The 27,249-nt window shown below is 43.9% G+C and overlaps 1 protein-coding gene across 2 annotated transcripts in view; it reads right to left on the bottom strand.

Moving 5' to 3' along the window:
* mao (monoamine oxidase) overlaps nucleotides 1-25,041 on the bottom strand; it is a 58,850-nt gene extending 33,809 nt beyond the window's left edge. Inside the window, exon 1 of one of the 2 annotated variants that reach the window (XM_042306805.1) lies at nucleotides 24,838-25,041. In XM_042306805.1, coding sequence (XP_042162739.1) covers nucleotides 24,838-24,889 — 52 coding nt within the window. In that variant the 5' untranslated portion in view covers nucleotides 24,890-25,041. The remainder of the gene's footprint in view (nucleotides 1-24,837) is intronic. The other variant, XM_042306806.1, reaches the window with a different exon arrangement.
* Between the last annotated feature and the right edge of the window lie 2,208 nt (nucleotides 25,042-27,249).

Here is a 27,249-nt window from a genome sequence, read left to right as displayed (position 1 = left end):
GTTACCTTGGAGCTCTTGGGAACAGGGACAATGGTGATCAGCTCATCCAGCCTCGTTTCAGAAAGACATAATATTGCAGCTTTCCTCTGATAGGAGACTCTCGAACGAAGCTCATCCATCTTATTCTCCAGTGACTGGACATTTGCCAATAGAACGGAGGGGAGCGCCGTTCAGTTTCTCTTCACCTCAATTTCACTAGGACTCCACCTTGTCTCCCACGTTTACGCCTGCTGTGTTTTGGTAGCCCATGGAACAAAGGAATAGGGTCCGGGAAGAGTGGAACAGCTGAGTCAGAGTTGAAGTTGTATTTAAGTCTAAATCAAGGTTAGTAACTGTCGATCTGATGTCCAGAAGTGTTTTGGCGGTCATATGTGATAATAGTATGGTCTTTCTGTACAAAGAAAGGAAAGATAAACACGATAAAGGTCACTAAATAGCAAAGTTGGGTCGGAACTCGTAAGATGGCGCCGACGGAGAAGGGCGACTTCTTGTCATCTTGTTGTTTGTGCTGCACCCGGTTGCCCTTTTCTCATGACAACGGGCCACAAATCTTGCTGCTGTGATTGCACAACTGTGGTATTTCGCCTAACAGATATGAGAGTTTATCAATGTTTGATTTGTTTTCAAATTCTTTGTGGGTCCGTTATGATCTGTGGGGAAAAAAGTATCTCTGAGGTGGTCAAACATTGGGCAGGAGGTTAGGAAGTACAGCTCAGTTTCCACCTCATTTTGTGGGCAGTGTGCACACAGCCTGCCTTCCCTCTCTTCCTATCTCTACCCCTGTTTATTCTCATCTTTCTCATTCTCTATCTGTCGTTATCTCTCTCCTTATCTCCTTCTCTGTCTCTCCCCATCCAGCCTCTCCTCTCTCCGCCCAGCACCTTCAGGCAGTAGCTGACCTGATTGTGTGGTGGTTTCTCTCTAATGTTAGTGAAGGGAGAAATCCAGACAGCTCTTTCTACTCTCACGGTCTGCTCTCTGCATAGCTACTGTTTGCCAGCCTTTTAAAATCCCAGCCTCCGCAACTTTCTGCTACTGAGAAACAACAACCAAAGAGGACTACAGTAGATTACAGAGTTTGTATGATAAGTACACACGCGTGTGCGCACGCGCAAATACAAGCCAACGCCAACGCACACACATGTACGTGCACTCCTAAGGACACCAACACAGGAATGCACAGTCCAACACAGGAGTGCATTTGAAAAATCTTGGGTTACAAATTGTCCACCCCACCGCAAACATTCACCTGCCTCATTTTGCATCTGCCAGTGTCAAAACACACAGAGCTTTTCACTGGGAAACAAGATTGAGAGGACAGCCGTGTTACTGTGAAAAAGTGTGTGTGTGTGTTGGCAGGGGTAAATGTGTCCATTGTTGTTCGAATGCCTTGCCTCTTTTTAGAAGCCAAACGACATCTTACAACCAGTCCACAAAACAAACACAAACTACGAGTCTGGAGACTATTTGTTCAATAGCTCTACTCTACTCAGTATCCTTACAAAGAAGTTGTGAAACACCAGCTGTGCAAAAGGGTATGCAAAAGACAAGTGCAAGCTGTCATGACAGTCCCATTGTTGAATGCAAACACTTTCAGGTACCATGGTCATCTCAGCGGTCAGACAAAGGCCACAGAATTGGTATTTACAAAGTCTCAGAGTGCTGATACAGGATTAGTTTGGTCTTTCAGATCTTAACGAATAACATTTTATTGACAGGGGAAACTGATCCTAGGTCAACACTTTTACTCTGAGAAGCTTTTTGAATAGGAGTCCAGCTATGATTACGTAAACCCCCCCCTTCCCCCATCTCCCTCGTCTATGCCGAACCCTCCCTCTCTCAATTCAATTCAATTAAGTATACTTTATTGACATGGAAAGAAAACACTTACATTGTCAAAGCAAACATATAGCGATGATTGTCAGAAAGACTAGACTGTTTGTAATTAAGCAACAATGATGATTGTGACTCATTTTAACAGCAATGACAACAAAAAAGTACATGAATAATCACACTATACTTCTCACTGGCTGTTCCTCAGGTAGGTAGGTAGGTAGGTAGGTAGGTAGGTAGGTAGGTAGGTAGGTAGGGAGGTAGGTAGGTAGGTAGGTAGGTAGGTAGGGAGGTAGGTAGGGAGGTAGGGAGGTAGGTAGGTAGGGAGGGAGGGAGGGAGGAGGGAGGGAGGGAGGGAGGGAGGGAGGGAGGGAGGGAGGGAGGGAGGGAGGGAGGGAGGGAGGGGAGGGAGGTAGGGGTAGGGAGGTAGGTAGGGAGGTAGGTAGGTAGGGAGGTAGGTAGGTAGGTAGGTAGGGAGGTAGGTAGGTAGGTAGGGAGGTAGGTAGGGAGGTAGGTAGGTAGGTAGGGAGGTAGGGTAGGGAGGTAGGTAGGGGAGGTGGTAGGGAGGTAGGTGGGAGGTAGGTAGGGGTAGGTAGGGAGGTGGGGAGGTAGGGAGGTAGGTAGGGAGGTAGGGTAGGGAGGTAGGTGGGTGGGAGGTAGGTGGGTAGGTAGGGAGGGAGGTAGGTGGGGTAGGGAGGTAGGTAGGGGAGGTAGGGTGGGGCAGGGAGGTAGGGAGGTAGGGAGGTAGGTAGGGTAGGTAGGTAGGTAGGGTAGGTAGGGAGGTAGGTAGGTAGGTAGGGAGGTAGGTGGGTAGGTAGGAGGGTAGGTAGGGAGGTAGGTAGGTAGGGTAGGGGGTAGGGGGAGGTAGGTAGGTGGGGTAGGGAGGTAGGGGTGGGGGGTAGGTAGGTGGAGGTAGGGGGAGGTAGGGAGGTAGGTAGGTGGGGCAGGTAGGTAGGGCAGGTGGTAGGTAGGTAGGTAGGTAGGTAGGTAGGGAGGTAGGTAGGTAGGGAGGTAGGTAGGGGGAGGTAGGGAGGTAGGGAGGCAGGTAGGGGAGGTAGGGAGGGGAGGTAGGTGGGTAGGTAGGTAGGTAGGGAGGTAGGTAGGGAGGTAGGGAGGTAGGAGGTAGGGAGGTAGGGAGGTAGGGAGGTAGGGAGGTAGGTGGTAGGGCAGGTAGGGGGTAGGGAGGTAGGGAGGTAGGAGGCAGGCAGGGAGGCAGGTAGGTAGGGAGGTAGGGAGGAGGTAGGGAGGTAGGTAGGCAGGCAGGCAGGCAGGCAGGGGGCAGGCAGGCAGGGGGGGCAGGCAGGTGGGTGGGTAGGCAGGGCAGGTAGGCAGGGAGGCAGGTAGGTAGGTGGGTAGGTGGGTAGGAGGTGGGGAGGGAGGTGGGTAGGTGGGTGGGTAGGCAGGCAGGGGCAGGCAGGCAGGGAGGGGTGGGAGGGAGGGAGGTAGGCAGGTAGGTAGGCAGGTAGGGTAGGTAGGTAGGGTAGGTGGGCAGGGAGGCAGGCAGGTGGCAGTAGGGCAGGCAGGTAGGTGGGTAGGGCAGGCAGGCAGGCAGGCAGGCAGGCAGGCAGGGTGGGTAGGTGGGTGGCAGGCAGGCAGGGTAGGTGGGTAGGCAGGGAGGCAGGCAGGTAGGGTAGGGGTGGGAGGTAGGTAGGTGGGTGGGTAGGCAGGGAGGGGCAGGCAGGGTAGGTGGCAGGCAGGCAGGCAGGCAGGGGCAGGGGCAGGTGGGGTGGGCAGGCAGGTGGGTGGGCAGGCAGGCAGGCAGGCAGGTGCAGGCAGGCAGGCAGGCAGGCAGGCAGGTGGGCAGGGAGGGGGCAGGTGGGTGGGGAGGTGGGTGGGAGGCAGGTAGGGAGGCAGGCAGGTGGGTGGGTAGGTGGCAGGCAGGTAGGGTAGGCAGGTGGGTGGCAGGCAGGCAGGTGGGGCAGGCAGGGGCAGGGTGGGCAGGCAGGCAGGGTGGGGCAGGTGGGCAGGGAGGTGGGTGGCAGGCAGGTGGGGTAGGGAGGTGGGTGGGTAGGCAGGGTAGGGTAGGGGCAGGGTGGGTAGGTGGGTAGGGTGGGGGCAGGGTGGGTAGGGCAGGCAGGTAGGTAGGGGCAGGTAGGGGTAGGTAGGAGGTAGGTAGGTAGGGAGGTAGGGGTAGGTAGGTAGGTAGGGTAGGTAGGGAGGGAGGGGGTAGGAGGGAGGCAGGAGGTAGGGAGGTGGGTGGCAGGTAGGGCAGGCAGGCAGGCAGGCAGGTGGGCAGGCAGGCAGGTAGGGAGGTAGGTGGGGTAGGTGGGGTAGGGAGGCAGGGTGGGTAGGTAGGTGGGTAGGGAGGTGGGTAGGCAGGGAGGTGGGTAGGGGGCAGGCAGGTAGGAGGTAGGGAGGCAGGCAGGTAGGGAGGTAGGGAGGCAGGGGCAGGGTAGGGAGGTAGGGAGGTAGGGAGGCAGGTGAGGTAGGTAGGTAGGCAGGTAGGTAGGTAGGGAGGTTCAGGCAGGGAGGCAGGCAGGTAGGGAGGTAGGTAGGGGGGAGGTGGGTAGGCAGGCAGGCAGGTAGGCAGGCAGGCAGGCAGGTTCAGGTTAGGGAGGTAGGCAGGGTAGGTAGGGAGGTAGGGGTAGGGAGGAGGGAGGGAGGGAGGGGGAGGTAGGTAGGTAGGCAGGTAGGTCGGTAGGCAGGCAGGCAGGTGGGTGGGGCAGGGAGGTAGGTGGCAGGTAGGCAGGTAGGGAGGTAGGTAGGTAGGTCGGTAGGGAGGTAGGGAGGTAGGTAGGTAGGTAGGTAGGTAGGGACACATTATCACCGACAGCGCTGCAGATGGGAGGTGACATGACATCCACCTTTAACTCAGTCTTTCCTTTTCAACGCCTCAGGAATCTCTCAGCCTGAGACAGCCAACAATCACCATAGCACTTGCGGAAAAACCACATGATTGCTTTGCACATGTGAAATCATGTGAAACCATGTGTTTTTGATGATACAGTATTTCACATGAAGTTTCACATGTGGATTTTGGTAGTATAACACTGAGTGTTAAATTATGTGAAATATCATGTGAAGTGATCCAAAAATAAATGATTCACATGTCACATGTGAAATGTCAGGTGTAAAGCGTTCCAAAATCATGTTTTCACATGTGACATTTTTGGGTTCAACATTTGATAACATGAAACTACACTGTAAGCCATTGCTGTTCATTTTATGGCAAATTGTACAGCCATTATACAGTACATTTCTACATTAACAGGATACTGTATTAGTGCTTTGCCATATACACTACATTAACGAAATTATGTGGACACCTGCTCATTGAACACCTCATTCCAATATCATGGGCATTAATATGGAGTTGGTCCCCCTTTGCTGCTTCTGGGAAGGCTTTCCACTAGATGTTGAAACATTGCTGCGGGGCTTCCATTCAGTCACAAGAGCATTAGTGAGAGCGGACACTGATGTTGGGCGATTAGGACTGGCTTGCAGTCGGCTTTCCAATTCATCCCAAAGGTGTTCGATGGGGTTGATAGTCAGGGCTTTGCTCTGATCAGTCAAGCTCTTCCACACCGATCCAGACAAACCATTTCTGTACGGATCTCGCATTGTGCACGGGGGCATTCCCCAAACTGTAAAGTTGGAAGCAAAGAATCGCCTACAATGTCATCATATGCTGTAGTGTTAACATTTCCCTTCACTGGAACTAAAGGGCCTAGCCCAAACCATGAAAAACAGCTGCAGACCATTATTCCTCCACCACCAAACTTTACCGTTAGCACTAATGCAATGGGGCAGGTAGCGTTCTCCTGGCATCCTGGGTGAAAATAATGGAAACAACTTTAAAAAAAACTGTATACACTAAAATAATGGAAAAATATAAACACAACATGTAAAGTCCCATGTTTCATGAGCTGAAATAAAAGATCCCAGAAATATTCATTTGCACAAAATGTTGTGAACAAATTTGTTTATGTCCCTGTTAACATTTCTCCTTTGCCAAGATTATCCATCTACCTGACAGGTGTGGCATGTCAAGAAGCTGATAAAACAGCATGCTCATTACACAGGTGCACCTTGTGCTGGGGACAATAAAAGGCCACTCTAAAATGTGCCATTTTGTCACACAACCCAATGCCTCAAGTTTTGAGGGAGCGTGCAATTGGCATGCTGACTGCAGAAATGTCCACCAGAGCTGTTGCCAACGTTAATGTTGTTTAAGAGAATTTGGCAGTATGTCCAACTGGCCTCACAACTGCAGACCCACGTGTATGGCAAGTGGTATGCTGATGTCAGCGTTGTGAACAGAGTGCACAATGCTGGCAGTGGGGTTATGGTATGGGCAGGCACAAGCAGGAACAAGGCAGTTAACCCACTGTTCCTAGGCCGTCATTGAAAATAAGAATTTGTTCTTAACTGACTTGCCTAGTCAAATAAAGGTAAAATAAAATAAAAAGCTACGGACAACGATTAGGGCCTAATTCATTTATTTCAATTGAGTGAAATTGTTGCATGTTGCGTTTATATTTTTGTTCAGTATATATTCTACAACTGAACTGTATTTTGTCAGTAAATATACAACAATGAACTGTATTCAGGATGTACACAGAAATTCCAATATCGGGAAAAAAAATGGAATTTAAATTTGGTTTACATTCTGAATTGACTGGAACTTAAATGGAATTGACCTAAACATTGGTTACTTTGGATGCAACCTCACCTGGGATTTCAAGTCACAACCTCTTAAATGACAGCAACCTGCATTTTCTGCTTCGTCCACAGGGTCTGTGGCCATGATAGAGATTGTGTACAAAAGCTGAAGAACATGCGCACATCCAGGTACTTTCCACAGGTGCTGGAGTTGTAGCCAAACTCATGGAAAACAGAAAGGAAAATGCTGCACACTGCTGCTCATGCTCCCAGATGATATTTATTTATAACAACGTTTCGATAGAGATCGGCCATAGATTTATTATCAAGAATACGTTTCTGAACTTTGCTAGAAGTTGCCCGGAATCAAGTCAATAATTGTGCCATTATCTTACAACACTAACTAAAAAGTAGCAGTGCTCAGAGACACTTGACATTAAGGCCTGGATTCTTTCTGATCAAGCGTAAACACAAGATAGCCGACACCCACATAGCTGGTGTTTTGGCAGTGTCGGAGGTGTGCATTAGAGCTGTCAAGTCAGTGAGCAGCTGCTCGTGTTGGTTATTGTCATGAAGTCACACTACTTAAGCTAGAAGTTCAGAACGAGAAAGTGTAGGCTATATAGAAATAATAACACTCAAATTGAAAATCATTAAAGGATTTATATCAGCCTTGTCAATGTATAGATTACATATCACAATCCAACTTGTAAACAAGGCTGCATGGGACTTCTGTTAATGCAGCCAATGGCAATTTCCTCTTCAGGTTCAACGCCAGGAGACACTTGTGGATTTGACAGCACTTAACGCAGTTCTACCTCCGACACAACTGCTATGCGGGTGTTTGCTAGCATGGCTCTGATAGAATCTAGCCCTAAATGGGCGTAAATGCTCTCGGGAATTGAACTTGCAACCTTTTGGTCTGGAGTGCATTATTGCCTCAGCAGTGCCACCAGATGGTTATTTGTTACCAAGAACATATAGTAGATGTTGTGGTGGCAGCTGCAGAGAAGGGTTTGGGTATACAAGATTTCACTTCCGAAGAGTTAGAGGGTGTGTTAAGTGATGGTGTTTTTAGCTCGCTAAATGAATAGCTACGTAAATAGATAAGTTAGCCTATTAGCCATGTATTGACTGACTTATCATTGCCCTTGCTAGTTTGATTGAATTGCCATTCCCAGCCTTAGTTACGTTAGTCCGTTTTGATCCAAAATATGGAGTAATTGAAACTGAATCTCGATTGACTTGAGACAGCACACAATGTACAAGGCCAGCTGTGATTTACAACCTGATAGCAATATTTGTTGGACTACCAAGAAATGTATTAGTGAATTATACTGATCATGCATTGAACTGCCTCCATCTATTCTGCCAACAATGCCTTACTCTGCATCATGGAATGTTGAGTCAAATACAAACTCATTTTAAAACCTCTTTTGAAGTTTTGTAGCATAAACTCGGAATTTGATCTTTTTTACTGGTATTATGATTGTCTGTTTTGTTTCATTTCTGCAAAGTCGTTAAAACGCTGTCAGTTCCTCTTTAATGGCAACTGGTTCACAGGAGGTTAATGTTTCATTTTCAATAACTTACTGTCAACTATAATAGTTACAAGGGAGTTATTGTAAATTTCACAGTAACTTACCATATCTAATCCATCATACTCACTGAACTGACAGTCTGATAGGAAAATGAGTATTACAATTGCATGGTAACTAGCTATAAGTTAAAGCTCTTATGATGCTTGGTATCACATGCACTTATGTCGGCCTTTAACAAACCTGCAGAACTAACAGTGTCAAAGCGTAATGTTTATGAACAGACCAGATTAATTGGGATGACAGGCCCTCTTATGGAAGACTAAAAAGAGCTGGCTAAAAGCCACGCCTCGAATAAACCAAGCCTGTATGCAGTATGCTGCCAATCAGCAAGTGATGTGCATGTTGTCAACAGAAGAGTCAGTGAAGGCACAATAGGTCGCTGGCAAGATTGCTAGTGGCATCAGGGTTGCCATGTTTACTGTTTTCCCGCAAATTGGGCTACTTTCAAAACAATGTCGCGGGTGAAAATGTATTGGTAGCGGGTTGCGGGTTTTTTGCGCTACTTTTAAATTGCACTGTCGCCAACATTGTATTTCTCTTAAAACATATATATATTTTTTTGAAGTATTTCACTGTGACCTGCTGCTGCTAACTATGTTATTGAGTGAGTGGTGGGGAGAGCCTTAGGGATGTGTGTGTGTTGAGAGAGCACAGCAGCATGCAGCTTAGTCCCCTATTGGCTGAGTCAAGGAGTCTGAGTCGAGGAGACAGAGCAGCACACTTGCACAATGTGACAACTTTTTACCAGTTGTAGGTAGGCTATTTAACTTGTCATTATGGAAAATTTAAATGGAAATTATGGAACTCCCTCACCTGCTTTTGTTAGGGGGGGAAAGTACTCAATGAAACTGACATTAAATGTGGAGAATGTGTAATGGTCGTCGGTGGAAGAAGAGGAGGACCAATGCGCAGCGTGGTAAGTGTCCATATTCTTTAATAAAATAATTGAACACTGAAATAAAACGACAAACGACCAGTCCTGTATGGTGCTGAAAAAACACTGAACAGAAAATAATCACCCACAACTCAAAGGTGAAAACAGGCTACCTAAATATGGTTCTCAATCAGGGACAACGATAGACAGCTGCCTCTAATTGAGAACCATACCCAGCCAAACACAGAAATCCCAAATTATAGAAAAAAAGAACAGACTGCCCACCCCAACTCACGCCCTGACCATACTAAAACAAAGACAAAACAAAGGAACTAAGGTCAGAACATGACAGAATGATACATTTACATTTGTTGTACATAAAGTAGCCTATTAATTTATATGCCATTGTAGCCTACCATTTGATACAATGAATATGTTGAAATGACTAGGCCTATATCACTGGAGTCATTGCAAAACAATTTGTGCCACTTGTGTAGCCTACCTCGAGCTGGCAAACGGATTTAATAAATAGCCTATAACGTCAGCGTATTGTTCTTGTAGCCTTGTGTTATTATGCAATTATTATGGCCATGTTTAGTTAAATAAATGGGAAGTAATCAAAGCTCTATCGCAAATGCCAATCAGTTGTTGGAACGCATTAGACTGACGGTAACAGTCAATCAGATTTGGTTACAGGATAAAATAAAAATAAACAATGGCTGTTGTTGACAAGCAAATTCAGTTCATGTACATATTATTCATATTTAATTCAGTGATTGAAATTACGACCCCATCCTCAGTAGCCTATTCCAGCAGGTTATTGGGAAACAGAAGCACCTCTTACTTCAAAATCGCCAAACTATTCATGTTTAATAAATGAGTCTGCTAAATCATTCAGTAGACTATCTGAAATGAGATGTAGGCCTATAGGCTGCCTGCATCTATCCAAGCAAACCACGGCAAAGTTGAATTACAATTATAAACCAAGATATTAGTCTGTAGCCTATGCCTATTGAAATTGCAAATCAATCTCGCAAGTGGGCCAGTTAAAAAGGTTTTGAGTCATTATCTGGCACATGATAACAGCCCAATTGCCATAAAATAGCCTAACTTTTGTTTTTAAGTTTGTCCTAGTGTTTCTCGCTCAGAGATTTCGAGATCCTCTGTCCAACTTTCATCACTCAAACTCTCCTATCTATAGTTATGCACATGTGCACAATGGATATATTTACAATTATAAATGAGGTTCAAGCCCTGAATGCTGATTGGCTGAAAGCCGTGGTATATCAGACAGTATACCATGGGTATGACAAAAAAATACTTTGACTTTGGTAACCAGTTTATAATAGCAGTGTATCCAGGCACTCCACGTTGCGTCATGCTTAAGAACAGCCCTTAGCCGTGGTATATTGGCCATATACCACAAACCCCCAGGGTGCTTTAATGCTTAATCATAGCAGTCAAACGAGCTACATCAATATCCGTTAATGGAAAATGATCTGCCGATTTTAATAAGAGCAAATTATATTTTCTTTTGCGACATATTCCAATTAGTTTATTAAGTCATGTCATGTCATAGTTCACAATAACTATTATTTTAGTGAAAACCAAATTTAGCTTCTAATGTAGTTACAAGTTAAGTTGATATTCCTTCTTAATTGGCTCAATAGAATTATGGAAAATGTGTTTATTGTATAAATACGGTAACTCTTCTCTAGACCGCCTCTACTCCACACACAGAAATGCGTACAAAGCTCTCCCTCGCCCTCCATTTGGCAAATCTGACCATAACTCTATCCTCCTGATTCCTGCTTACCAGCAAAAAGCAGGAAGCACCAGTGACTCGGTCTATAAAAAAGTGGTCAGAGGAAGCAGATGCTAAACTACAGGACTGTTTTGCTAGCACAGACTGGAACATGTTCCGGGATTCTTCCGATGGCATTGAGGAGTACACCACATCAGTCACTGGCTTTATCAATAAGTACATCGAGGACGTCGTCCCCACAGTGACTGTACGTACCCCAACCGGAAGCCATGGATTACAGGCACATTCTCAGTGAGCTAAAGGGTAGAGCTGCCTCTTTCAAGGAGCGGGACTCTAACCCGGAAGCTTATAAGAGATCCCGCTATGCCCTCAGACAGACCATCAAACAGGCAAAGCGTCAATACAGGACTAAGATCGAATCACACTACACCGGCTCTGATGCTTGTCGGATGTGGCAGGGCTTGCAAACCATTACAGACTACAAAGGGAAGCACAGCCGAGAGTTGCCCAGTGACACGAGCCTTCCAGACGAGCTAAATAACTTCTATGCTCGCTTCAAGGCTGAGGGAAAATAAAATAGGGCTAGTTTTCAGGCCATTTTGTCAGGTTTTGAGTTGTCATTGGGCTAGTAATTTTAGCTATACCTGGCAACCCTGAGTGCCAGTTCTGTAGGTTACTGGCAACATTTCCCCAGTGAGTTACAATAACATTCCAGTAAAAAAAGACAAATTCACAGCATCAACTTGCCATTAAGTTAATGGTAAATCCACAATAACCTTTAGTCTATACAGACCAGCTCATCACTGACACACTCTCTTACAACCTCTTAAGAACAGCCAGTGCCAAAGGAATTGCTCTACTTTTATTGGCATAACCATCAAACAATTAAACGGCTTCAACACTTCGACTGAAGGTTGGCATAAATACACATATATTTGACCACGCCCCAAAATATGATAATGTCACCACCAGTACATTGCCCCCACCTATCAAAGCACAGATACATTATATTCAAAATATTGGGTAGAAAAATATCCTATTATACCTACCAGGTACTGAACTGTACCATGTGAGTTCATATGTGTTCCTGTGAAGTGTACCTTTGACCTTTTTGTACCCCCAGGTAGCAACACTGTTCCCTAACCATCCCCTTATATTTATTTTATTTTTCGTGTTAATTTTTAAAATCTTTTTTTGTAATCTATTATTATTTTAAAAATGTTTTAACATTGTATGAATAAGTATGAACCTGGTGGCTCTGCAAAAACATTGATGCACTCCCACCCAAGAAGATGCAAGTTGAAATCCCCAAAGTGTTAATGTATACCAGGGATGAAGTGCTGGAAGCACATCATGTTTTTGATTTAACCGACCTGGATGACCATGTGTGTTGAATTTAGGCAACCGCTGAACTGATCAACTGGCTCAGCTGGTCGGGTGTGGGGCCTAGTTTAAACAAAATCCTGCAGTACCTGTGGCACTCCAGGAACAGAGTTGCCTACCCCTGATGTGTACTCTGTCAAGTGTCCTTGAGCACTGGTAGTTTTATGTTGATGTAATATTGGTGGTGATTATTGGACAATTATTGACTTGATTCTGGGCAGCTTTTAGCAAAGTGCAGAAATGCATTAAGTCCGTGGCCAAATCTTTTTCATGCTCAAAGATCTGGTGTTATAGCTGCACTGTAAGCAGGATGTTTCAGGTTGTTAGTGACCAAGAGGTTTTTATTTCAAATCCCAAGTGTTGTTACAGTACAAAATTACAGTTTTTTTTACACTAATTGAAATCAGAATACAACAGCATACTGTCATTTTATAGAAATAACACCAAGTAGTATATATTTACTTTATTTTACTGCAACGTCAGGCAAAGTGTTACGTCCGTCGTTGAATGAATGAGACCAAAGCGCAGCGTGGAACGTGTTCATGATATTTAATACTGAAACACAGACAAAACAACAAAATATAAACAAGCGTAAAGTTCTGCAGGGATAGACAGCTACTGCGCAAAAACAAGATCCCACAATCTAGGGTGGAAAACAGGCTGCCTAAGTATGATTCCCAATCAGAGACAACGCTAGACAGCTGCCTCTGATTGGGAACCATACCCAGCCAACAAAGAAATAGAAAACTAGAATGCCCACCCAAATCACATCCTGACCTAACCAAATAGAGAAATAAAAAGGCTCTCTAAGGTCAGGGCGTGACACAAAGTGCAGAAATGTATTTTTGCCAATTCCCATTACACCAGCAGACCTGGTGGTGCAGTAGGAACTTCAGGTAGTTAGTAAACAGGAGGTTGATTCCCAAGTATCAGCATACTGTCTATTAACACCTGTATTTAGCTGTAAAAACACAGTAGCTAGTTCTATATTTATCATATTTTCACCGTAACTGGACAAAAACCTCCAGGGGACCATGACAGAACGTTCTAAAAATGTCCTTGGGGATGTCCCTGGAACAAACCGGGAACTAGACAAAACCTGCAGGGGACCATGACTGTTTAAATGTAATTAATGTCAATTATGCCTTTCAAAGTAAAATATTTGAAATTACATTTGACACCTGGGTTTTCAAATGTTGTCACGTGTAGTTTTATGTCATCATATGTTGCTTCACATGTTATCACATTAACTTCCCATTAAATCAAATGTGATTTCATGAGGTCACACGCGATCACGTGTTCACATGTGAAATTCATAAGGTTTTTCCGTAAGGGAGGAGTTGACTAAACAGATCCAAGACAGGGCTAGACATAAGACCATAGAAGTTGCTACGGCATTGTCTTACAAGGGCCACTCATGCAAATGCACAAGCTTCTGCACACTGGTATACTTGCAACTGCTTACAGTTTGACACTTGTTTTCTTTTAACCTGGCAGGATTACTAAAGACAGCCAGCTGTGTGTGTGTGTGTGTGTGTGTGTGTGTGTGTGTGAACCTCAAAACATGTCAAAAGAGTAAGATGAGACTATTCTATCTCCCAGATAACGTGGAATGTTCTTTCCCTGGGCTCTGCCAACACAGAACAGCGACACAAAACAAAAATCCAATACCAAGAACACAACAAGAGGACATTCTGCCACTGTCCTTAGGCCCTAAAATGCTGTGTATCGATCCGGCAGAGGGGAGACATTTACAAGACGTAAGGGCTCAGACAGTGATTGCCTTTTCAGATATATCAAACAAAGCAGCTGTATCGAAAAGCAATTATAAGGATGTGTGAAATTGCACGTTAAACAGGTCATGTCCGCAGGGTGGTGAGAGATTGAGAGAGACAAAGTGGGAGGGAGACAGAGAGAGAGAGAGAGGAGGAGGCAGATGGGAAGAGATGAGGACGATGGGAAGAGACAAGAAAGGGAGGGAGTGTGTGAGAGAAAGAGGGAGGGAGAGAAAGGGAGAGTCAGAGAGAGACTGATGGAGAGACAGCGAGAGAGAGAGAGATGAGCCTATTTTCCCTACATTCTTAGGAAAAGGGTTCCAAAAGGGTCCTTTGCAGAGGGATAAGGTTCTACGAAGCTGAATAAATGGTCTTCATAAGGCAAAGGATTCTACTTAGAACCTTTAACATCCTAAGAACCATTTTTTGAAGAATGGGTTCTTAAATGATTCTTTGGAAGGAAATAATGATTCATTGGAAGGCAAGAAGTGTTGATTCAGAAGTAACCCCCCCACCCCCAGCATGCTCTATTGCAGGTTGATTTTCAGAATATTTTTTTTCAATATTTGTGTTTTTGCATGTACACTGACTGGTTGATTATTCTTATGCTACACAAAGATAAATAACAAAGCTACGTTTTTTTTTTTAACTAATACAATCTGTTAGACTTACCGTATGCACCGTTACTAAGATGGTTTTTCCAGTTTAGATGATTTATGTCATCTAAGTAATCAGTCTTCCCTACCCTGGCAGTCATTTTGAAGGAAAACAGTTGTGGGTGATTAAGAGTCCCAATTGTTAGATATCCTTACTCTGACTGGATCCCAATAGGAAATACACATCACTTTGCCAGCATAATGTGACTTGCAGGCTTGATGTGGCCAGGTATTTCCTAACACCACTGTGTTAGGGTATAACTAGCCCGTCAAAGAATGGCCTTATGATATATGTAATGTATACTGTCCTACAAAGGTAAAACGCAGTAACTACACTTTTGGTAGAAATTGAGTTAAAACTGAAATCAGTTGACAAAGTGTACTGGTTCAATTATGTTCCGTTTCAGAGAAAATGGAGTGTGAAATTTGCATTAACTACAAAATCCAAGTAAAAACTCAGGCAAACAGCAATAACTGAAGTTACTGCACTTTGGCTTTGATCCACCTTGTTGTGACAGCAGTTACCCGCTTTGCCATACAAAGGCAAAAGAGCAGTAACCTCGCAAACAGTGAAACGGAGCAAAATGGCTTTGAAGTTTATTGGCTCTCCATCCAAATATGTTGTAGACACGTGATAATGTATTATCTTACTATTAAGTAAATGTCTATGCATATCAACCATGACCACTGATTTGACCTATGACCCCCTAAGTAAAAACAATGGCCATACAATGTCAAATAAGAAAAAAACACAAGAAAGTTGGATGAAGACATTTATCACTTCAACCGAAGTCGGCTCCTCTTCTTGTTCGGGCGTTGTTCGGTGGTCGACGTCACCGGCCTTCTAGCAATCGCCGCTCCACCTTTCATTTTCCATTTGTTTTGTCTTGTTTCCCCGCACACCTGGTTTACATTCCCTAATCACACTACAAATATATTCCCTCTGTTCCCCCATGTCCTTGTGTGGGATTGTTTTGTTACGTGTTTTGTGTGACGCGCCCGGCTGGGTTTTCCCCGGGTACCGTGTTAAACACAAATTATGTTTAATTGTTAAACATTTGCATCATTGTGACTGTTGTCACGCTTTTCACTTTTGTCATTGGCTGGAGGTTTTTTGACACAATTGCGTCCGTCTGTTGTTGCTACTGCCAAATAAAGTGTGCACCTGATCACAACTCTCTGCTCTCCTGCACCTGACTTCTATACCAGTAGCGCACAACCTGACATACATTGTAGAAACTGCACAAAGTTTTAAGTATAAACATTCTGCTTGATGAAATAGTAACCTTATGGTTGAAAAAAATGCTTGAGGGTTACTTACTACAATACAACATTAAAAACATGAAAATATAACTACATATAATCAGTAAATACAGTTGAAATGTAGTTAGAACTCACACAGAAAACAGAAAACCAACAAGAAAGTTGGATAAACACATTTAGATTGAAGATACTGCACTTTGCCTTTGCATTACCAATATAGTTGTTTAAGGTCATACAAAGGCAGAGTGCAGAATCTGTATTTTAGGGGTCATAGGTCAAATCAGTGGTCATGGTTGATATGCAAAGGCCATGGTTGATATACATCAGTGCATTATCACTTATCTACCTGCAAAATATTTGGCTGATTAGCAAAAAAAAACGAGTTATCGAGTAGTTACTGCGTTTTGCCTTTGAGGTAATAGACAGTTTAATTTTAAAGGATAATAAGGCTGACGGAACTGTTCAGAGAGTTCTAGGAAGAACCCTTCAAAGATAAAATATCTGCTGTATGAATAGTGTGTAAATTGTATTTTTGTTCTTTCTTGGTCTTTCCAATATATAACTCTTATTTAATGTTTTATTTTGAATTTAACGTAATATCACATGTTGTTCTTGTCAATAACCGTTTTGTACTTTTTGTTTATCATGTATTTGTATGTTTTATGTGGACACCAGGAAGAGTAGCTGCTGCATGTGTGGTAGCTAATGGGGATCCTAATAAACTCAACTAAACCGGGAAAAAGGATTCAACCTTACTGTGTTTGATCCTTGATGTATTGGTGTACTTTTTCCCCTGCCAGAGGTGCATGATTTGATCATCGATCAGATCAATCAATCAATCTATCAATTAATCACAATGAATCATCTTAGTATTAGAGTCCCTGCAGTACTCTTGAACCTCTCCCACAGCTTGACTGCCATTATCTAACATCCCGTTATATAACAATGGAGAGCTCATATGTCAGTGTGGACTCATCAACCACCCTATCTATAATATTCCCTCTGTCTTTCCAGCTGTGCAAGCAAGAAAAGCTATCAATTAACTTTTATCATTAGATATATCGGTAGTGTATGTGCTCTACTTTATTTACCTGCTACATATTAATGTTTGCGATGTTTCTTCAAGGCTTCAGCTGTGTCTCTCTCACCCTGGAAACAATGGCAGCTATGGATTTGAATAGCTCTCTATCTCTCTCTCTCTCTCTCTCTGATGTTTATCAGAGTGATGAGAACACCTGAAATGACTGTATACCGGCACACAGAACACTGTGCCCTCTTTAGAGAGGTAGTCAAGTGAGATCAAACGCACATTCTTTAGTAGGTAGGTATAAAACACATAGAGCCTGCGCTTATAATCTCCAGGAAGTGTACCACACCCATATTTATAGACATAAGACAAGCACTAAGTTCATGATGGCGCTGGTGGGTAGGGCTGCCGTCTTATTGGCCCTCAACCAATCATGCTATTTTGTTTGTTTTTTGGCGTTGTTCGTAACTTGTTTTGTACATAATGTTGCTGCTACCGTCTCCTATGACTGAAAAGAGCTTCTAAACATCAGAACTGGGATTGGAGTATTTTATGATAAGCTGTATTCTTCAATGAGTCAGACACGAGGGATATACTGTTGACACAAGACCAGGCCCCGATCCCTGTGATTCCCTGGAGAAGGAAATGCCGATTTAGAGGCAAAAGATCAAGGTGCCTTGTGAGGACCAGGCGACGAGTGGCTAACCTGCCCTTGCCCTCCGTTCTGCTAGCTAACGTTCAATCGCTAGAAAATAAATGGGACGGACTGAAAGAAAGTATATCCTAGCAACGGGACATTAAAAACTGTAATATTTTATGCTTCACCGAGTCGTGGATGTTGTATTCGGCACATGTGACAAATAAAATGTTATTTGATTTGATTTGCTTTGAATTAAGTTGGTCTTTACATATTTAAGTTTTCATTTTTATGAAAGACTGTAACACCAGGAAATCAGCTCCAAGTGATTTTCATTCAGGAAATCTGTTCTCAAGTATTTCCACACATAATAGAGAGACACGTGATCGTATAAAAACGTCAGCAAGATTTGAAATGATGTTTTAGTCAAATATTATATGTTTGGGCTTCTTGCGGTCAATTTGCAGTCTACAAATGATTTGTAATTATGTTCCGGCCCCCCGACCAGCTGCTCAAGAAAAAAATCGTCCCGCAGCTGAATCTAGTTGATGATCCCTTCTTTACGCCCTGAAGCCCCTGAACATTTTCTGCAAAATCCTTTGCATAAACAGTACTGTAGCTACAATACTGTAGATAATCCTAACCCACAGCTGTTTTATCTTGTGTTCCACAACACATTGACTGCAGGGCTCTCTGCCTCCGCTAACACTAATACAAAAGGCAAGCTGGAGTTGGCTGGCTGAAGGCCTTTGGAAACATCTACTGAGTCTTGACCCAGAATTTCTATTGAGCGTGATGCAATTACACAGCCACTTAACTTTTACACCAATGTTCCAGAGGAAAGGTTCAGGAGAAGGGGAATCCAGCTGCTTCTATAAATATCTGGCCCTCAGTCAACAGCCCAGTCAAACCAAGCGTGCGTCCAAATCGTTAAGCAGTGTATGTCAAAGCAGTGTGCCGATACCTGTATTACTTTATCAGAAGCATGTGATCAATGACATCCAAAGCTTCATTTAGTCAAAGAACCAACTTTTTGATTTGGTATTGGTTTCAGTAAAGACAAAAAAGGCTATGGCGTGTGGGACATTGTCTATAATAATTTGGCTGGTCTAAATTCTTTTCACCAGCAGGTGCCACTAGTGTACACTGTTGATCAAATCCTTGAGTAATTAACCTATTTGACACAATTGGCTGGAAAGTCCCAATGCTTCAGAAAGCTCTCTTTCTCCATCACTAGTTAATAGTGGACAAAACAAACAGGTTATTTCTGACCCAGCCAGTTGGGTCACTTAGTTAGGTTAATGGCCTGGAGGCATGGTTTTAGTTGGCTTTCCGATAGTTATTTTTGGCCACCCATGAGAGTAGACGTCACTCCGGTTAATCTGTTTTGTTGTATTGTCAACAAATGTTACGGTTGAGCACTGACACTTTTGTAGCTTCATGTGGTGTATACAAGTTGAGTTCCTCAAGTGCCTATGTGTATCCCAATGTTTCAATAGTTACCACTTTGTTATCGTATTTAAATAATGATGTTATTAATTGCATATTATAATATTGACTTGTAAATCAAAAACAATTCTAAAAATCAACCTGCAATAAAGCATACTGGGAAATATGATAATGATGAGTGTAGTTTTGGTTTAACACTGGTTACTAACACCGACACCGGGGTTATTTTACACCAATGAGTGTTAATTTAACACTTAGAGTTAATTTAACACCAGCATCAACACTATAAATGTCTCTCTCTCTCTCTGGTTTGGTAACAGTCTCTGTTAAATGTTCTCTACACTCTCAGAATTAGTGATAACTCAAGGAACCCTAGAGATCCTCAGGGAACCCCTGGAGTTCCTCAGGGAACCATTGCTAGTCAATGGTTCATATTTGCACATTCAGTTAGTTGAGGGGTTCTTCGAGGAACCTTCGAGGACAGTTTTGTAGCTACAATGAGGCTAACAGAGGTGTCTGAGCTCTTCAAGAGCCTATTCATATCCCAAAGTTGGAATAGTTACTACGTTATTCCTCTTGCTGCTCTGTAATTATTAGAATAATACAATGATTTGTAGTGTATGAACTTAACATGATGAACAGGAATTACATTTATGCTAAAGGCAGAAATAACTGTCTGATAGCCATGCCTCTGGTCTGATAGGCTGCCCCCTCTACAATATATGATCAAAAAGGTAAACATGTGAATCCCTCCCATCACAGGGGTTCTTCTGAGACCATTTTCAGGGGGGTTCCTTGATGAGCCCTTTTAAACTGGAAAGGTTCCGCCTGTGTGGCAACCCAAAAGGTTCTTCCAGGCGACAGGTAGCCTAGTGGTTAGAGTATTGGGTCAGAAACCAAAATGTTGCTTGTTCAAATACCTGAGGTGCAAGGTGCAAATATGACGATGTGCCCTTGAACAAGGCACTTAACCCTAATTTGCTCCAGGGGTACCGTACTACTACGACCCTGTAAAACAACACATTTCACCTCACCTATCCAGTGCTGCTGCTAGCGCCCCTGGGGGCCAAGGGGCTGGTGGCTGCATGGTGAATTGCAGAGGACAATTTGCAGCCAGAAGAGAACACAGCTCTCCACTGCTCGGTACTTAAGGAGAAGCACTTTGACTAGAGACAGTGATTGTAATAAGTGGGCCTCATTGTCACCTTCTAAAGGGCAACAGTACAGACAAACAGAGATATTTCAACCTTGTCCTAGTGTAACTGTAGGAGAGAGAGAGAGAGAGAGAGAGAAAGAAAGAGAACAAGAGAAAGAAAGAGAGAGGAGCAAAGTGTGACACTATGATTCATATGTAAACCTGCAGAGACATGCTTTTATAAATACAAAGGAGTAATTAAGAAATGTATATTTCGCTATCGCAGAATAATTTTCTCTAATATTCTGTCTATTGTTGAATTTATATTGCAGAGGTGGTGGATATGCTTAAGACAATGCTGAGTTTACCTATAAGGTTCGGGTTTGCAGGCAATATCTTAATGCTGTGTATGTTTCTAGGCTGTATCACAACCAGCCGTGATTGGGAGTCCCATAGGGCGGTGTACAATTGGCCCAGCATCGTCTGGATTAGGGTTTGGCTGGGGTAGGGGAGGGTTTGGCTGGGGTAGGGGAGGGTTTGGCTGGGGTAGGGGAGGGTTTGGCTGGGGTAGGGGAGGGTTTGGCTGGGGTAGGGGAGGGTTTGGCTGGGGTAGGGGAGGGTTTGGCTGGGGTAGGGGAGGGTTTGGCTGGGGTAGGGGAGGGTTTGGCTGGGGTAGGGGAGGGTTTGGCTGGGGTAGGCCGTCATTGTAAATAACAATTTGTTCTTAGCTGACTTGCCTAGTTAAATAAAGGTTCAATACATAATAAAATAAATAAATTCAACATCAAGTGATGAAAACTCTATTCAACTTCAATTCAACCCTGAGACAACCCTCTCTATGGAGCCCTCTGCGGAACCCTCTCTGCGGAACCATCTCTGCGGAACCCTCTCTACGGAACCCTCTCTGCTGGAACCCTCTCTGCGGAACCCTCTCTGCGGAACCCTCTCTCTACGGAACCCTCTCTCTCTACGGAACCCTCTCTGCGGAACCCTCTCTACGGAACCCTCTCTACGGAACCCTCTCTGCGGAACCCTCTCTGCGGAACCCTCTCTACGGAACCCTCTCTGCGGAACCCTCTCTGCGGAACCCTCTCTGCGGAACCCTCTCTGCGGAACCCTCTCTACGGAACCCTCTCTGCGGAACCCTCTCTGCGGAACCCTCTCTGCGGAATTCTCATTTATTAATCGTAGTCATTCACAGACAGGCCAAAATACCTCTCTGAAACTACATTTAACAGCGTAACTGATACATTAGGCTGTAGTATGGACATATGATTATACTGGATTTGAAACGACATGTGATTCACTAACAGGAACATTGGCGTAGCAGCTGATCAGCTGATTTTAATCCAGATATTTAACATGGTCTGTCCTATTAGTAGTTGAGCTCTTTATTGACTGTCTGCCAGCACTGACTGGCCTCAATCAATGTTTCCCCAAACTCGGGTTAAACACAGGTTCCAATTGTCGAAAGCTATAATAGCCCTGTGTAACACTTCCTCAAACAAGACATTTGACACCTCTTGTTCTGTCTCCAGGAAATAAAAGAGTTTACTTACTATTTATTACTCGCCACTCAGCTTCTAAAACTGTAGAAATAAAAATGGGTTCAACCTAGCCAAGTCTGGAGTTCAGACTTAGAAGGCACCCGTGGCGGTTAATGCCTTTTCAGTTGAGGAAGGACGCAACATTTTTTTCATGAACATGGCCTTATTTCTATTACAGCATTTTGGATGACTGTCATTCATATCCATTAACCCAGTTAAATGTAACACGCGTTTGGTTTAGGCTACTAGATGATACTCTCATTTTCCCTATACCCATCATGAGGTTGCTACAACCTAGCCTATGAATGAAAGTTTACAACATAGGTGCACACAGGCCGAGAGAAACATTTGAGGTGACAGACAGGGACACATGGACAGACAGTGATACATTCAATACCGCCTTTCACACTCTTGCCTGCATATAGTGTGTAATCCTTAGTCCAATAGTTGCAAACGAGAGTTTCTATTGGACAAATTCAGGTATGTTTATGCCCGTTTGGTTGCGTTTGCTTCTGTTTAAGAAACGTTTTTCAACAGAATCGGATGAATGAATACATCACTGATCACGCGTAAATACAATTCACATTCATAGCTGCCAAATTGGATTCCTTCTCGCATCTATGCACTCTCCTCCTCTCACCTTTTCCCTTTGCTTGTAGACTTCAATGCACAACACATCAGCTGTTTGTGACCAGGCGAAAAAACCTTTCTAAGCCAAACCATATCATAACCGCTACACACAGCCTACATTGTTGTCACCCGCTACAATCATGCAGTAACTTTACAGTGTACAGTCAGTAAGGGTCTGTAGTGACGCCTCTAACACTGAGATGCAGTGCCTTAGACCGCTGCGCCTCTCGGGAGCCCCTATCTAGCTTTTTCTTGCTTCTACATTATTTTGGAATAAATTCATTTGTTCAAAACTGTTCAACTTTCTCTCTCTTTGAGTCAACAACTCACCACATTTCATGCACTGCAGTGCTAGCTAGCTGTAGCTTATGCTTTCAGTACTAGATTCATTCTCTGATCCTTTGATTGGGTGGACAACATGTCAGTTCAAGCTGCAAGAGCTCTGATAGGTTGGAGGACATTCTCTGGAAGTTGTCATAATTACTGTGTAAGTCTATGGAAGGGGGTGAGAACCATGAGCCTCCTACGTTTTGTATTGAAGTCAATGTACCCAGAGGACGACAGAAGATAGCTGTCCTCTGGCTACACCATGGTGCTACCCTACAGAGTGCTGTTGAGGCTACTGTAGACCTTCATTTCAAAACAGTGTGTTTTAATCAATTATTTGGTGACGTGATTATATGTGACTAGTGTAGTTTTATCTTAAAATGATAACTTTTTAAATGTTTTACAATAAAACAATTATAAAATTCACTGAGGAGGATGGTCACCCCCTTCCTCCTCTGAGGAGCCTCCACTGGAGGGCACATTATTACAGACATTGATTCAGCCATAGCATACAGTAAGCATTATTTTCCACAATTTCATTGGCAACAATATTTGAATGCTCTAATCCAACATATTCCATGTGGGAGGAGATATACTTTCTCCAGCTGCATAGAGAATGTGAAAAATCGGTCGATGAGCCGTTGAGCAAGGCACATCGACTATGGCTGACCCTGTAATATAACACATTTCATTGCACCTAGGTGACAATAAAAATATATATTATATTCATGTCACGGGCAGGACCTGAACCCTGTTTTCCCACAGGACAAAACAACTTCTTAACCATTTTACCAAGAGAAAATTCCCTGTTGGGCTGAAGGTGCAGTGATTTTAAAGTCGCAGGTACTGCATCATGAAACTGTGAGCCTGACTCACATCCGCTACAAAAATATAACTAATATTGCTGCTACCGTATTCTATATGCAATCCCTATTTAAGTGGATGCTTATAAGCATTGATGCTTATAAGGTAGACTTGATTTTTATTGAGACTATACAGCCCTCTATGAGGCTACACCCATACAGCTATTTACACACAGCAAATGCCACACCACCAGCTAGCCATATGCATTATGTGGGGTTAGAGTCATCACACAGTCAGACTTTCAAATCAGGACACAGCGTATGTGTGAGATGAGATGAAATCATGATCAGCAACACAAATGACATCTCAGGCAATGACAAATCAGGCAAACTGTGACTGCTAGTTGTGTGAAATGCTGACATGACATACAGGTGTTGCATACAGGTGTAGGATCTTAATTTGACCAGTTTCTCACAGCAGGAAATGTATCCTGCAGCAAAAGGAAATGTGCATTATTGTATGGATTATAATGAATGGAAATATGTACAGGGGTTGATGCATTTTTTTTGTTAGCGCAAATCAAGTCTGACAATTTAAAATAAAAACTAACTTTTGAAGCATTTTAAACCACCTTTCAGTTCTCAATGTCATTCAATTCAGCATTGAAAAAAGGGTCAAGTTTAAATTTGCTCCACCTGAGCCAGTGTAAACACAGGTCAGAGACCACTATAACACACCAAATGCGTCTGATGGATCATTTTCGTGTTATTCTATGTCTCTTAAAGGGAAAGTAATCCAAAACGTATTGAAAGTCATCCGATTACGTTACGTAGTTTGGGAGTGATGTTACTGATTACAATTTTGGACAGGTAACACGTAACTGTAATAGATTACATTTAGAAAGTAACGTACCAACCTTGTGTAAGGTAAAATAAGGTTTTTAAAGTTTGTGACTGTGATGTGGGGAATTAGGCTACAGCAACACAAGTCGGGAAGTCAAATGTCATATAGCCTATACTGCATGTTCATCATATGAAGTGCATGACAGCAAAGAATAGCAGGAACAAAGATGCTCCAGTTGTTAAATTGTAACCACTGTTGTTACGATATTAAAGCAATATGGTGCAACATGTTGCATTTGGACACTCCTACTATAAAGCCACATGTTATCAGTCGATGCAGCTTCACGGAAGAGACTATCTTACAAGTAAACAAACGCAGATGAACTGAAACTGTACAGTAAGTCCGTATTGATTAAGAATAACGCGTATTCAATCATGGCCAATGTAGGCTATATGCCTCTACAATAACAGCGCACATTTATTGTCTGACTTGTGGGCTACAGTGTTACACATTTGTGCTGCAACAGTTGGCCACTTACATAAAGCGATGTGGCTGCTATTCTTACAATATCATATCACCCCGAGTTCCTATCGATTCCCTCCCTCGCAGTCTATTGTAATATTCCCAGCAGTCTATTTACTAACTGCAGTAAATTGTTTGGAAGCTTCCCTTTAAATTGCACGTACCTGATATTCCTCCGCCGATCACAATAACGTCGTATGTGTTCGGTGCTGTCATGGTGTTGTTTTGCCGGTCTCTCTCTTTCTCTCTCTGTACGTCCGCTGCCTGCGGTTCGCTCGCCTCGCTCGGTGCTGGACGCCAGGCGAACAGAGGATCGCATCTGTATTAAAAGCGGGGTAGACAAGCCCACTTGAGCCGACTCCGCCTACGGGTTGCAGCCTAGCCTACTCTGCATGATTTTATTCTGATGTCAGGGGTGAGAGAGGGACCACACATGCTCTTTGTCCTATAACGACACCTGCTCCAATTGGCTAGACCTACTGTAGAATATAATTTGGACATTATATACTGAGATAAGCTAGTGTGATTGCATGCTTAGTAGCAATGTGTTGTTTTGCAATCCTGCACATGTAGCCACTAATCCTGTAAAACAAGATTACAGTTACAGTATGCATGATACAGTATCAGGTGTTGACGTGTTGCAGTATCAAGTTATGGAGGGTCAGTTTAAGGTTTTTCACTTGTGACCAGACATTGGTCAATGGTCATTACAGAAAGGCTAACATTATATATGAGTTATTATGCATGGAAAAGTCATGACTAGTCTTCATGACTGAACATGATAGCAATTAGATAGCAAAGCATGAGCTAAGTAACACCGTTAAGTTACGGGTGATACATTTATTAGTTGTTATTCATACTGTAAACCATAGGCTATATAGGCCTAAGTCTGTCCGTATAAATCTATTTACAATTTGGATTTAGTCATTTATGTTGCCCCCTTGTGGAAATATTTGGTCATCAAAACATGGAATAAATGGCCCTTTTCACTCTCTGATTATGAGCCTTATACACTGCCATGGGGTCCAAAACAACCTCCAGCTAACTGAGCCCCTTTCTCTAGCCCTGGCCCAGCCCTTTCTCTAGCCCTGGCCCAGCCCTTTCTCTAGCCCTGGCCCAGCCCTTTCTCTAGCCCTGGCCCATCCCTTTCTCTAGCCCTGGCCCAGCCCTTTCTCTAGCCCTGGCCCAGCCCTTTCTTTCTCTAGCCCTGGCCCAGCCCTTTCTCTAGCCCTGGCCCAGCCCTTTCTCTAGCCCTGGCCCAGCCCTGGCCCATCCCTTTCTCTAGCCCTGGCCCAGCCCTTTCTCTAGCCCTGGCCCATCCCTTTCTCTAGCCCTGGCCCAGGCCTTTCTCTAGCCCTGGCCCAGCCCTTTCTCTAACCCTGGCCCATCCCTTTCTCTAGCCCTGGCCCAGCCCTTTCTCTATCCCTGGCCCAGACCTGGCCCAGCCCTTTCTCTAACCCTGGCCCATCCCTTTCTCTAGCCCTGGCCCAGCCCTGGCCCATCCCTTTCTCTAGCCCTGGCCCATCCCTTTCTCTAGCCCTGGCCCAGCCCTTTCTCTAGCCCTGGCCCAGACCTGGCCCAGCCCTTTCTCTAACCCTGGCCCATCCCTTTCTCTAGCCCTGGCCCAGCCCTGGCCCATCCCTTTCTCTAGCCCTGGCCCATCCCTTTCTCTAGCCCTGGCCCAGCCCTTTCTCTAGCCCTGGCCCATCCCTTTCTCTAGCCCTGGCCCAGACCTTTCTCTAGCCCTGGACCCTCAGTGACTGTAGATCTCTTGGGTAACTTGTGGAGGTGTCTGGGGACCTTGACCTACTGCTATACTAGCCTTTCATGGGGGATAACAATGAGCATGTTGTGCAGTATAGAGAAGTGTAGTGTAGAATATAGAGAGTGCGTAGGCAGAGATCTGTGTCCTTAGCGAGTGTCCAGTACAGTGTAGTATATGATCCATAATGGGTATATTGTGGTTAATCATATAATCTGAGTTAGATCCCACATCGTTTAAGCTAGTAAAGTGCCATGCTGCACAGCAAATTCTCCAGTGTTAGAATCAACATTGAAAGAGTGGGATCATATACACACTGGAACCAGTGTTAACACTTTGTATTCAGGATAACACGTTAATTGTTTTACCACATTTTTTGCAACATTACTTTAGTGCCTTGTTGAAAACAGGATGCATGTTTTGGAATGTTTTCACTCTGTCAATTAAGTTAGTATTGTGGAGTAACTACAGTGTTGTTGATCCATCCTAATTTTTCTCTTTTACAGCCATTAAACTCTGTAACTGTTTTAAAGTCACCATTGGCCTCATGGTTAAATGACTGAGCAGTTTCCTTCCTCTCCGGCATCTGAGTTAGGAAGGACGCCTGTATCTTTGTAGTGACTGGGTGTATTCATACACCATCCAAAGTGTAATTAATAACTTCACCATGCTCAAAGGGTATTCAATGTCTGCTTTTTTTGTATTTGTACCCATCTACCAATAGGTGCCTTTCTTTGCGAGGCATTGGAAAAACCTTCCTGGTCTTTGTGGCTGCATCTGTCTTTGACATTCACTGCTCGACTGAGGGACCTTG

The sequence above is a fragment of the Oncorhynchus tshawytscha genome, linkage group LG26 (assembly GCF_018296145.1).
Source record: "Oncorhynchus tshawytscha isolate Ot180627B linkage group LG26, Otsh_v2.0, whole genome shotgun sequence".
Taxonomy (NCBI): Eukaryota; Metazoa; Chordata; class Actinopteri; order Salmoniformes; family Salmonidae; genus Oncorhynchus; species Oncorhynchus tshawytscha.
This window is presented reverse-complemented; position numbering and strand designations above follow the sequence as displayed.